The sequence below is a fragment of the Melanostigma gelatinosum genome (assembly GCF_949748355.1).
Source record: "Melanostigma gelatinosum genome assembly, chromosome: 2".
Classification (NCBI taxonomy): Eukaryota; Metazoa; Chordata; class Actinopteri; order Perciformes; family Zoarcidae; genus Melanostigma; species Melanostigma gelatinosum.
In genome coordinates, this window is record NC_136635.1 from 20,920,790 (window position 1) to 20,933,134 (window position 12,345).

At 42.3% G+C, this 12,345-nt stretch overlaps 1 protein-coding gene across 1 annotated transcript in view; it reads left to right on the forward strand.

Annotated features, from left to right (window-relative positions):
• The window catches only part of LOC306790374 (ATP-binding cassette sub-family C member 12-like), a gene marked incomplete at its 5' end in the record, with an annotated part of 34,835 nt that overhangs the window by 1,889 nt on the left and 20,601 nt on the right, over positions 1-12,345 (forward strand). The window contains 7 exons of the mRNA XM_079286583.1: positions 2,080-2,253; positions 2,918-3,065; positions 3,973-4,121; positions 4,253-4,360; positions 4,828-5,061; positions 5,150-5,221; positions 5,454-5,578. Of these exons, the coding sequence (XP_079142709.1) occupies positions 2,080-2,253; positions 2,918-3,065; positions 3,973-4,121; positions 4,253-4,360; positions 4,828-5,061; positions 5,150-5,221; positions 5,454-5,578 (1,010 nt within the window). The remainder of the gene's footprint in view (positions 1-2,079; positions 2,254-2,917; positions 3,066-3,972; positions 4,122-4,252; positions 4,361-4,827; positions 5,062-5,149; positions 5,222-5,453; positions 5,579-12,345) is intronic.

Here is a 12,345-nt window from a genome sequence, read left to right on the forward strand (position 1 = left end):
TCTTACTCTTGGTGAACTGTAGAAAGTAGTGGAAAGAAAATATATTTTCAATATACCTCATGTCTGTTTTAGATTTGTGGAGTCTAACATGTAAACTGGGGTCAGTCCAGGTCAAAAGGTTTTTTTAAATATGTATTTTTAATGTAGACTTACATTAAGTGCACATCTGAGTGACAGGGGACAACTGCATAGTGCCCTTCTTGAATATATATTGGTGCTGGGCAACGATGAAAATATTTATTCGCGATTAATCGCATGGATTTTTTGCGATTAATCGCGATTGATCGCATTGTTATGGCAAAGTTCAATCATGAATTCAAAAGTAGTGTATTGCGCACTTTTATTTTAAAAGTACTGCTATATGAACAAAAGGGCAATAACATTTGGTTCACGAGATGCAGGTAACATGTTTTATACTTAATGTGAATATAATTCATACTTTGTTGGCATATTATTCTGAAAACCGGATGTTCGTCTGCAGAAACCGGATGTTGTCTCGCGTTAATGTTTCCGCTAACTTTCAAAGTCCTTCGCTCGCTCCCGATCTGTGCCGTTTAAATGCGTTCACCCTGAATTTCAGCATATTGGTGCGCTAACATGTAAGTGTCTGCTGAGTTGACCACGGAGATCTGAGTGTCTGCTGACTTTACTGCAGCGATGTCCAGTAGTCTGCAGGGAGAGCAACAGCTGGTGCAGCTTCTCTCTTTATTTCTCACGTGTCACGTGTCGAAGTGTACCTGAGCAATACACTGAACCCCCGGCTCCCCGGGCGCCTGTCATTGGCAGCCCACTGCTCCCTATATACAGGGATGGGTCAAATGCAGAGAAAAATATTTCCCCCTGAAAGGGATAAAGATAGTATAAATTCTATTCTTATAACGCGTTAACTTGCCCAGCACTAATATACTTTTTGTCGTTATTATTGCATTTGTAGGATTCTAGCTCCAAAGGGATTCCCTGTGAGCTGGAAATAGCAAGAAATAGAAACTTGGCCCAATAACTGGACATGATGTGCATGTGCTTGCAAGAAATCTGACTTCAATCGGCCAAAGGATGGCACTAGAATGTACCCACACACAAAAAAAAAACATTTTGGGAAGGCCACAACCTTTCACCACCCAGTCAGATTGACTTGAAATTTGACACATTTGGAAGTTCATTTATCTCCATTTGGAATTTTTGAAACATAAATTGTTGTCATCTCCTCCTAGATCTGATTGCTACCAAATTTTCCCTTGAATCAATATTGGACCAAGTTAAACAAAATGATCAAAACCTTGTTGATATATTATAAAGTTTTCAAGATATTGACCAATGAACTTCCAGGGGTCCTGCCTCAGCACATTAACATACCTAACTCAACAATTGTTTGACCAATCATCTTGCAGGGTGTATCTACAAGAGTAGCTGAAACATACCCTGAAAGTTCCAGTCGAATCGACCACTAGGTAGCGCTTCAAATACAATAGCTGAGTGTGGCACAATCCAAATCGGTCTTTAAATCAGAAACTTTTTGTCCAATCAATACAAAACTCCTAGGATGTGTTTCATGACAATGTTAAACCACGTGTGTGAAACTATTTCAAAATCACTCAATAGGGGTCGGTACTAGTTCTTAACATGTGCATGGGGCAAATTTGGCCATAAATCAATGACAGTTTGTCCAAACATCACCAAACTTGCTGGATATTTTTTATTAAGCTTTTGAAACATGGTCAAATGTAAAAAAAAAAAAAGACTGGTGGGACTTTGAGTGTGCACTTCTGAAAGGTTGCATACATGATCATGATGAAAGTGTGTGATTGGTTTCACTTTGTCTTTAAACAAGATTAAACCAGTTGAATTGACTTTGAAGCTAAATACCCAGTCCCCTGCAACCTGGAATGGCCTCTTGTGGCAATATTTGTTCTTGTTTCCTGCACAACTTTGTTTTTGATCCTGTTTTACAAGGCCACACTTCTTTGTCATAAACATCCTGTGGAATTCACTTGTTCTCACCATTAGTTCATGCAACTTGCCTTGGCAAAGCAATCTTGGCAAATGTAGATTCCAGTCTCTCTCTCCTCCTCTCCAATCCAGATGATTGGTGTTTTGACCAACGATGGCCACAAATTATTTGAAGCAGTATTGTTTGGGAGCTTCGTGCTGTCCACCCCAGTGCTCTTTATTGTGTGTATTGTCTATGCCTGCTACATTCTGGGCTACACCGCACTGACTGGAGTCTGCACCTACCTCATCTTCATCCCAGTACAGGTCTGTATGTTGGAAATCGCACAAACAGATATGAGACATATTTTCATGAGCAGTGTAAAATAAATGGATTCAGATTTAATTGAGCCACATCACAATCAGAGCTAAAAAGAGGTACTGCAATAATCAAAGGTTATAAACAGAAATGCATTTTAATTATCTAGTTGTTGGCAAATTAAAGCTTTCCAATTAATTCATTCCAACTAATTCAGCCATCAACGTGCACCACACTAACATATCTTTATTTTCCTCTTTGCGGCTTGTTTTCAATTGACACTGTTGTGGGTTTTATTTCGTCGTCGATGATGATGCTCAGCTTCTTTGACTTATGTTAAAACTCAACACCTAACTCAGTAACTGTTATCTATCTGACTTGTGGTGAGACACCACAGGATCTCACTATTAGGAACTCAGCAACGAACACCCACAGAACACAAGAGAGATTGAATTTTCTTCAGTTCACGCAGATGTATTTGCATCACAAAGTATACAAGTAAATCGAGCAGTCCGGAGCCAACTAACTTCACAATAGCATTGTACATTACTTTATACCCTAAGTCTCTGTGAATATACATGGATACATTTTAAATTATGGATATGATTGAATTTACACAAATACATTTTTCTCCCACAACATAAAGATTAATATTGTTTTTTCTGCTTTCAGCTTGGCCTGGCTAATCTCATCAACAAATTCAAATGGAAAACCATATTGATAACAGACAGCCGTGTTCGCACAATGAATGAGATTCTCAACAGCATCAAGCTCATCAAGATGTACGCCTGGGAAGATTCCTTTGAAAAGACGATCACAGGTATGAAGTTAGACAGACTTTGTTGTCCAGTCAAACATGTTTTTAACCTTTCTTGTCAGGGTTTAAGGCAAAAATGGTAGCAGGGGATTGACCCAAAGACAGAGAGACACGGTGAACAAAGGGATGAATAACGGTGACTTTAATTGTTAAGAAAATGTTCAAAACTAAACCAGCAGAGCTGGGGAGTCAAACAATGTGTCACAAAAAGTCTAAGAAAACAAAACTACTTTACAGGGAACACAGCAGAGAAGAGCAGGGATCATCCCAGGAATCATTGTAGATCAAAACAAGGAGCAGAGCAGGTAGCACAACAGACGAACTGACACTGAGACACTGTGGAGGTGCAGATGATGAGACACAGGAGGATTCAATCAGGGGCGGGGCAGACAATCACACAGGCGGGAACACATACAAATGCAGGTAGTGAAGTGAACTCAAGACACAGGAGGCAGGGACATTCTAAATAAAACAGGAAACTAGCTAAACAGACATTCCTTGAAGAACAAATGTAATGGTTATCATTTATACAGTCCCTTTGTATGAACACAAACCCAATCTTGAAAGTCGCATGTGCTACTTTCCATGGAGCAAAACGTCAAAGTTCAAGGGAAATTATGTGCACCTTTTACAGCAATCTGGATCTTGTTTTGTTTTAGTTTTTGATAACAATTCACATAGCCATGCTGCCAGAGGCACTACAGGCTGAAATAAGGCTGCCACATACCGGTACTCTCCACCTTCAACTTATATAGAACGAGCTGCTTATATATGCAAAACTAAAATCTAGGGTTGAGCTCCCATGTTCTCTTGCCTCCACCAGTCCATGCTCTTTTGGTGTCAGAAACAGAAGTAGAAGTAAAGTTAAAACTGAAACTGTTCCCTAAACATGTGATGCTGTCTCTCTTAGGCTTCCGGAAAAATGAGAAGAAAGAACTGCAGAAGGTCAGTTACGTCCAGAACGCCAATACCAGCATCGCCAGCATCATCCCCACCCTGGCCACCATTCTCACCTTCATTGTACACACTTCGTTGAGCTTGAAGCTCAACACAACTGATGTGAGTACTGCAGCACATGCAGTACAACAACCCTTGCCATCATGCCCACTGTGTGATTTACATGGTTGAGGTGTACTGATAAAAAAGAGTCAGTGTTGTATAGTGTGAGCGTACTTCTTCTTTATGAACAGGCCTTCACCACCATCGCCATCTTCAACTGCTTGAGGTTCTGCTTGTCTATTATGCCCCTGTCTGCAAAGGTCCTGGCTGAGGCTGCTGTTTCACTAAAACGACTGAGGGTAAACTCCTCTCTTTTTGTGCTGCTCAGCTGGCAACGGCATTCATTATTACTCTGATCTTACATAAAGTCATCTTGTTGTGATATCATCCAGCCATACCAACTGCCAGGTTGTGCCTTCTAGTGATAATAAATAATGATGAGCTCATAATCTGCAGACTAACGATATGGTTCTTATTTTATCTTTATTAATTTCAAACATAAATAATAGCTTGTATGGAGTTTTAACATGTACGCCAAACTGCAGTGCAAACTTGGCTTTAATGCTTCTGTTGTCATTCTCTTAGCCTCACACTTGCCTTTAATGACTTTAATCTCTAAAATATGAAAATTTGTTTTATTATGTCATTGTTGACGTAATTGCCAGCTTTCATTGTGTTTGTTGCTGTTGTGGAACAAGTTCACACTTAAAATCTAATTTTTACAGTTAAAAAAAAATCTTATGAATGCAATATTCGGCTATTTCAGAAAATATTGCTGATCCAGAATCCAGAGCCCTACCTCATCCAGAGAAAAGACAGTGACTCAGCCATACTGATGAAAAATGCGACACTTTCCTGGAACAAACCAGCCAACCAGCCAGACTCTCCACCCATCATCTCAGTTAATGGGGAGAAGGGACACAAAGTGGAGGACACGTGCCAGAATGGGAAGTCTGAAACCTTGCCAACCCTGAGAAACATCTCCTTCACACTGCCTAAGGTGTGTTCTACGACTGGTGAGAATAAATAAGGTGATCTAGAGAGGGTTAAAGGTTAAACCCAAACTCTCTCTGTGTTATCTTCTGAAGGGCAACCTGCTTGGAATCTGTGGAAACGTGGGGAGTGGAAAGACGTCACTGATTTCCAGCATTTTGGAACAGGTTGGCTCCTCCTTTTGTCTTTTTTGTTCTGTATTCTCTTTTACAATCCCTGCAAGTTCCTGACATAATGTTTGATATTTCAATGCTGTTGATTTTCACTATTTTATGACCACTCTGTCACACAGTTATGTAAAAATTATGCTCCTTATTTACATTTTGATAAACCAGATCTAACTGATGCCATGTAACGAACAGGTTTCCTCATGGTGGTCTGCTCACTTTTATATTTTAGATGCACCTTCAGCAGGGCTCCCTCACCGCTGATGGGACGTTTGCCTACGTTTCCCAGCAGGCCTGGATATTTCATGGGACTGTTCAAGAAAACATCCTGATGGGGGAACCTCTTGACCAGTCCAAGTATATAATCAGTTAACCCACAAACATTATAAATAACCACAGAGCTTTTGAATATGAATATGTCACATCATTCAGCTGGCATTCATGATGGTGGTTAGTGTTGAGGCTAAAATCTCCTCACAATGAAAATGGAGCAGGCTAGCACACGTGGAATGATAGCTTTTCAGACACACGGCGCTAAAAACATTACCGAAACTGATTTACAATTATAAGGAATTTAATTCCACTGATGTAAGTACATTTACAGTTATACATTGGAGTGTACACTCCTATGACATATTAAAACAATACAACCCCATTTGGAAAAAAACTACCTCTGGTCTCAGGACACAGCCGTCCAGCAGATTCACAAACTAAAGAGGCAGAAAAAACGCTTCTCACCCACCCACATATTAATTCACGACTCCTCCCTTCCGTCTATCTCAATTTCTATTGGCTACCCACCCTCAGCTCAGCAAACGCCTGTCTTCACATCTGTCTCTCCTGAGCAGCTAACCCATTCAATGATTGTCAGTTACGTTTTAAACCCTTCTATAATAATCCTTCAAAATAAAAGTTATACTTCTGCACTTGGCAGAAGTTTCATGCTTCTGCATGTATGTTTATGCTTATGTTTATCTTAATTATGCATTCTCAAAACCCTTATGATTATGACTAACTATGAATTATTAATTATTAAACACTTTTATTATATCTACTAACTACAGTTTTTTACTCAAATTTCTTACAATTCCCCCCTAACTCACAGTTCACTGTGAGTTAGCTACTCAAATGTAGTTAGTTTTTCAAATGTCCCTGGAGACCTCCCCCCTACTCAATCCAGGGAAAGGCTCCCTATCTATCTAAACCGAGGCAAAGAATGCATGCACACAGATATCATTTCAAGTATTTCTGTTCAGTTCGTTTCAAGATAGAGTGCGTTGGAAGTCACTGCCTTCCACGTCTTGGGGCTGGCAGGATCAGGATACAGCCTGTAGGCTAGAGAACACATACTGAGAAGCCTTGACTGTTCTTTTACACGTGACAAAATTACATTTCTTAATCTTTTACACCCTAAAATCCCTTTATAACCCAATTAAACAAAAATGTAATCTCCAAATACTCATCCAAAACAATCCGTCTATTTTCCAAACTTCCAACATCTCACTGGATGTTTTAGAAGTCCATCTGGATGGTCAGGAACCGCTCGTGAAGTCCCTCTGGTGGCCTCATCTAGACTGTGGCCATCAGAAGCTCCAATTCGTCCTCATTCTCGTCACATAACTGGTTGCCTGGACTGGTGTCTGGCTCATCGGTGAAACAATAAACCCCTGTAGAGGTCCACGGATGCACGGGAACCCCCATCCACAGACAACTAGGCGGTCTATGATGACAGCACACAGAATAATTACGATTGCCAAAAATGTATGTTTTCACTGGCTAAGCATACTTCCCAACCAGTCGGTGAACGGATTCGTGACACCAGAGTTGTCTGCTAGCTCTTGGCTGAGTGCTGTCAGTCCCTCCAGAGCCCTGGTCACCAATCCATCAGGAGCTGTGTTATTTGGAATGAAAGTACAGCACGCAGACCCAAACATCTGGCACACGCCACTTTTCTCTGCTAAATCATATCTAATGCCATTCTGTTCTGCAAGGTCATTAAACTAGTCTTCGCCAGCTGTGCATGCAGTCCTGATATGGCGTCACTGGTGAAGTTTACTAAACGCTGTTGGTTATAGTAAATGTAGTTGATCCAATCGACATTTTTATTAATCATCACCCTCTGAGAGAAAACAGATTCTAAATCTGCTGCTATTTGATTTCTGGCTTGAAAGTCATTAGACACCCCCCTTGGCAGTCTTATGACATCTTATGTACACTTGGTCATCAAAAGCCCCCTTCGGGCCACCGGCATCTCTTTTGGATCTTCTGTTAGCATGTGGGCGTGGAGAGATGAGTTCTCCATAAGTTGCATCAGTGACAGGCAAGATATAGAATGACAATATAAGTTGCACCAACGCACCTGTCCAATCTTTAGGCAGGATTGGATGTATGGTTCTTCCTCCACACCATCACCATAAATCAGCTCTAGGTGCTGTCTGTCTTAACACACTGTTATATAGATAGTTGCTAGCATTGTGACTGTTGCTACAATTTGCTTCAATAATACTGCCTACATTGGGCCCCATAGCTGTATCTGAGGCTATACAATCAAATGGACCCTCTGTAACCTTGAACAGAGGGGGGGTATTATATTCTACAGGTGGGTAATGCCAGTGTAGCCTCTGACAAGTGTGTTGGAGGGGCAAAGTGTCATCAGTAAACAGAGTTAAAATACAACTAAATTCAGGACTTATGAGTCTGAATCTTGAAGGAACTGGTGTTGCTAGGGGTTGCTCGGTCCTGATCACACAATACAATCTGTACTACTGACTTGAAGCCGTATATTGTACCCACCATAAATTCCCATCTGCCATTCCGGTTTCCACCCCTTACCTCATTCTCTGCGTCAGTCGTATGTCGAACCTGGTCTTTTTACAGGCTTAACAATAATCCTAATGAGCCCTTGTGGGGCAGGACTATCAGTAGCCTTTCCCTGTACTACGTAAAGTCCTCCGTCAGTCAATTTAGGTAAGTCTTAAGGATTACATCTACCCACCCCCTTTGTACACATCACAGGCATAATATGATAACAGCTTCCCATACTTATGTGTGGCAGGCCCACACTCGTCAGTTATGATGCACACGGTTTTGGTCATCCACCCGCAGGCGTGTTCATACTTGGGACTGGAAATTACTTCACAGAAGTCGAACTGGACCGTTGATGTTGTACCTTCTTTGAACATAAGAGTGAGAGTTACATTTTCATAGGTGAGTGTCGTCAGAGAAGCCTCTCTACGTGGTCTAAGATCGGTTTGATTAGCTACTGAGGCTAAATGTCGAATCCTGATGTAGTCATGCATGTGATCTGGTTCCTGTCTGTGGTTAATTCCACATACTAAGAGGGAAGCTACTGAACTCAGGAAGAAAGTAATTACAGACTTCCATAACCTACTGAAGCTAGAGTCTCCCAATGGAAGGCCTCGCTTAAACTGTGGGGAAAACATCATCTTCAGTACTGTCTAACCCCTCTTTTGAGGTGTCTTTAACTTCAAATTTTCCTGTCTGATGTTCACTCCTGTCTCTGCGAGTGTCACACTCGTTACCTTCGCTGCTGCACAGTGAGTGAGGTGGTGTCATGTGAGGTTGCCAATACTACCTCCCATGGACCGGTCCACCTTGGTTCACTCCACTTGCGTTTGTGGACTCTTATCCACACCAGACTGCCTGGTGACACATCAGCCTGCTTCCTTTCGTCAGCTGCTGCTTCTGCGTTTGTCACCTGAGAAAACAACACTCGGCTCATGTTAGTTAGAGCTCCCGTATATTTCTCAATTTCTAGAGTTAGCAAGTCTAGTTGTGGTTTATCATGACGTTATTAAATCTCAAAATTTGTGAGTAGCACCTTTACTGAAAACGATTCTAAATGTGGATCTACAAAAACGTTTGACACCTTACCATAAATATTTGACACCTTACCATATTCCCCCTTCACCTCGATATCTCTGCTGTAAGGGATCACATGGCAACCATCTATGTATCTTGGCTATACCCTGAACCTCCCCATGGTCCTGGTGACAGCATGGGCATCTGTTGATGTCTCACGGGAGGAGGTCCAGCTGGACCTGGTCGTAGGTGCTGCTGATGTTGTGGTGGGAACGGAGCATGTTGTGGTGCTGCACTGATCTGTCTTCCTCTCCTTTTATGTGGACAATCCCTCACCCAATGACCCTCTCTCCCACATACGTAGCACTTCCCTCTACCTACAGGTCTTTCATAACCTCCTCTGTAGTTACCTCTCCCTCTGTTAGATGCGCGTGCACGTCCTCTGCCTCTGTAATGTGGTGGAGGTTGGTAGTACACCACTGTGTGGGCTGGTACTGCTGGATTTGGTTGGTATGAGGTCGGGGGTGCAGCTGGATATTGGGGCTGTTGTGGGGCCTGAGCCTTGGCTACGGCCATCTGTTTCTTGGCCAGATGTTTTCTAGTTATTTCTCTGTCGGCCGCCGCTATTTGAAGTTTCAGCAGCCGCCGCGTCATTCTCTCCAGATCTTCCTGTCCTCTTGTCTCCTCAGTTAGATGTCTCTGGTTGTAGTGAGTTAGGTGTTCCCTCCACATGGCATCTTCCATGTTGCTCAAGCCTACCACTCCTCCCAGCGCTGTCTGTACTGGTAGGGGCAGGCCCTTCTGCACAGTGTGTCGCCATACTACAGTGGTGGCTTCATTGCCGTCATGTCTCCCCCCTGTGGCCTCATGCCACTCTTCTTCAGCTCTTTTTAGATACCGATGCAGCTCTTCTTCTGGTTTTAGCTTCAATCCACTGAGGGAAGTCATGTTTGGCTTCGTGGGCCAGATGCTTCTCATAGTTTCCCAGTAGATTCCTCGGAAGTTGTCGAATGGGGTCTGGTCCACTCTGCGGGCCGTTCCCGTTCCTGCTTCTAGGGCATTTAACTTAATTGTCCCCTCTGTGCGGATAATCATGGCCCGTATGTCTCCCAGTGCCAATTTATCCGCTGCCGTGAGTTTTTCAAAGAGACGGATCCAAGGGCTGGCTCCTCCTCCCAGCGGTGGCAGTGCCTTCTCCAGTGTGTCCATGTCTCGATGTCCCCATGGCACATACTCCGCTTGTCCGTTGTATTTCACCAGCAAGGGGTACTGTTGGGTCTGGGCTAATGGTGGCATCTCACCTTTTACAGGATAAAGACGTTCTCGACAGCGTTCTGGTGCCTTCCTTTTCCTGTTGAACCGTCTGGGAAGTGGACAACCTCCGGCTGCTCCACTTACCTCTTCTCTTCTGTCCTCATCAGTGTCGTCAAGGGTGTCATCATCACTTGTGGCTGCTCTCTGTCTGTTTCTGGGTTTTGGGAACACATAACCGTCTGTCTTATACTCACCACTCCCCATCTTCCACTCCCGTTTTATCTTTTTTCCTCTGCACCCCATTTGACCTGCTTCGTCCTGGCAGCCCCCTGGAGTCTCCACGTCCATGTCCCCCCTTTATTCTGTACACAGGTGCCCGGAACTGCGTTGTTCCTGTAGTCAGTAAAGTGAGTCCGAGTGTGGAATCTCCCCCCTTGACAACTCAGATTGTGGGGGAACAGAGAAACAGAGACAGCAGCAGTATATTTTGTCCAATAAATGCTCTAAATGTGCTGTGCAGTGAATCAGCCTGCATGTGACATTCTAAACACTTTAGCATAATAGTTAACGTAACTTGCTGTAACTTTCTAAATCCTTCAATCGCATGTGTTATGTGGGTGTGCGTGGTGTTTGTCTAGTTTCTAATGTGTGTGTTAAATGTACACACTTGTCATTGAAGTCAAAGTCAACTCACCCTCTGTGCTGTATGGTGTGTGGCCGCTGACTCCAAAACTGGGATCCGCTGCTCCACTTCCCAGATCTGGACCCACTCAGCCACGCACCTTGACTAAAACAAACACAGAACTGCCAAAAGTTCAGCAGTAAATGTTAGCATACGTCTGTAGTGTAAGAGAGGTCAACGATCTCTCAAATATGTTGCGCCGTCCGTGTCAAAATTGATTCTTAGGAACTGTGTAAATTAGTAAATGTACCAAAATTAGTCAATACTGGATATGTGAAGGAATCTCGAATCCAAAATTGAAGCTGGAATTCCGAAATCAAACTCAACATCTAAATCAGAATCACAATCACAATCCAGTTCCAAATCAGAATTCGAAAGGTTTAAAATTGGAAGTAAAATGAAATTAAAAAACAATGAATAATTAATCAATTAAATATTAAATTCAACTTTAAAAATCAATAACTGTGTTCAAGATATTCAATCAGAAATACCAAGGCAAGTCAAACTGTTGAACTGCACTTACACTCTGGTCTGCACAAGAATGAATCACAATTAAGTTCAAGAATTGAAGAACAACTGAAACCATTAATCTTTGTTAAAATGCTGAACTAAAACCAAAGTCAACGACTAAAGTTATAATGCTTAATTAAAACTAAGGTCAGGATATAAGCTCACAGCTCTTAGACAATGAATCTCTGAAAAATTCAGATTCTAAACACTTCTTTACGGTTGCCTGCAGTTACTCCTTCTTCTGTTTAATTGTTTTTTAAATCTCCTTTTCTTTTGCCTTATGTTTTGATGCTTTTAATGGTTTTATGTGAAGCACTTTGAAATGTGCTATATAAATAAACTTGCCTTGCCGTCTGCGCCGAACCGGAAGTTGTTCTGCGCCAAACCGGAAGTTGTCATGAAACCGGCTTTTTTGTACAGATATGCTAACCGCAATGCTAACGAAAAAACCGGAGCTTCTAATACAGCGTACGCACACACAAGTATCACCAAAATCCCACACTTTAATTCCACTCATACGCCTTCTGTCTCCTCTCTCAATCCAGCCGTTATTTTATTGTATAAGCACTTATTTTACATACAGCGTACCGCAACGCCGGAGCTACACGTAGCTAGCGTTAGCTCCTCACAGCGCGGTCATGCAATATCAATCATTTTAAACGTATTTCCACGCTGCTAAAACACAGACTAGTCACACGTATTATTGGACTTATTTAGTCATCATTTTAAACGTATTTCCACGCTGCTAAAACACAGACTAGTCACACGTATTATCGGACTTATCGTCCGGTTTTTTCCTTAAACCCTCTGGTTTAACCAGACCCTACGATCGTCGTATATAACCTTTCACCCAGTG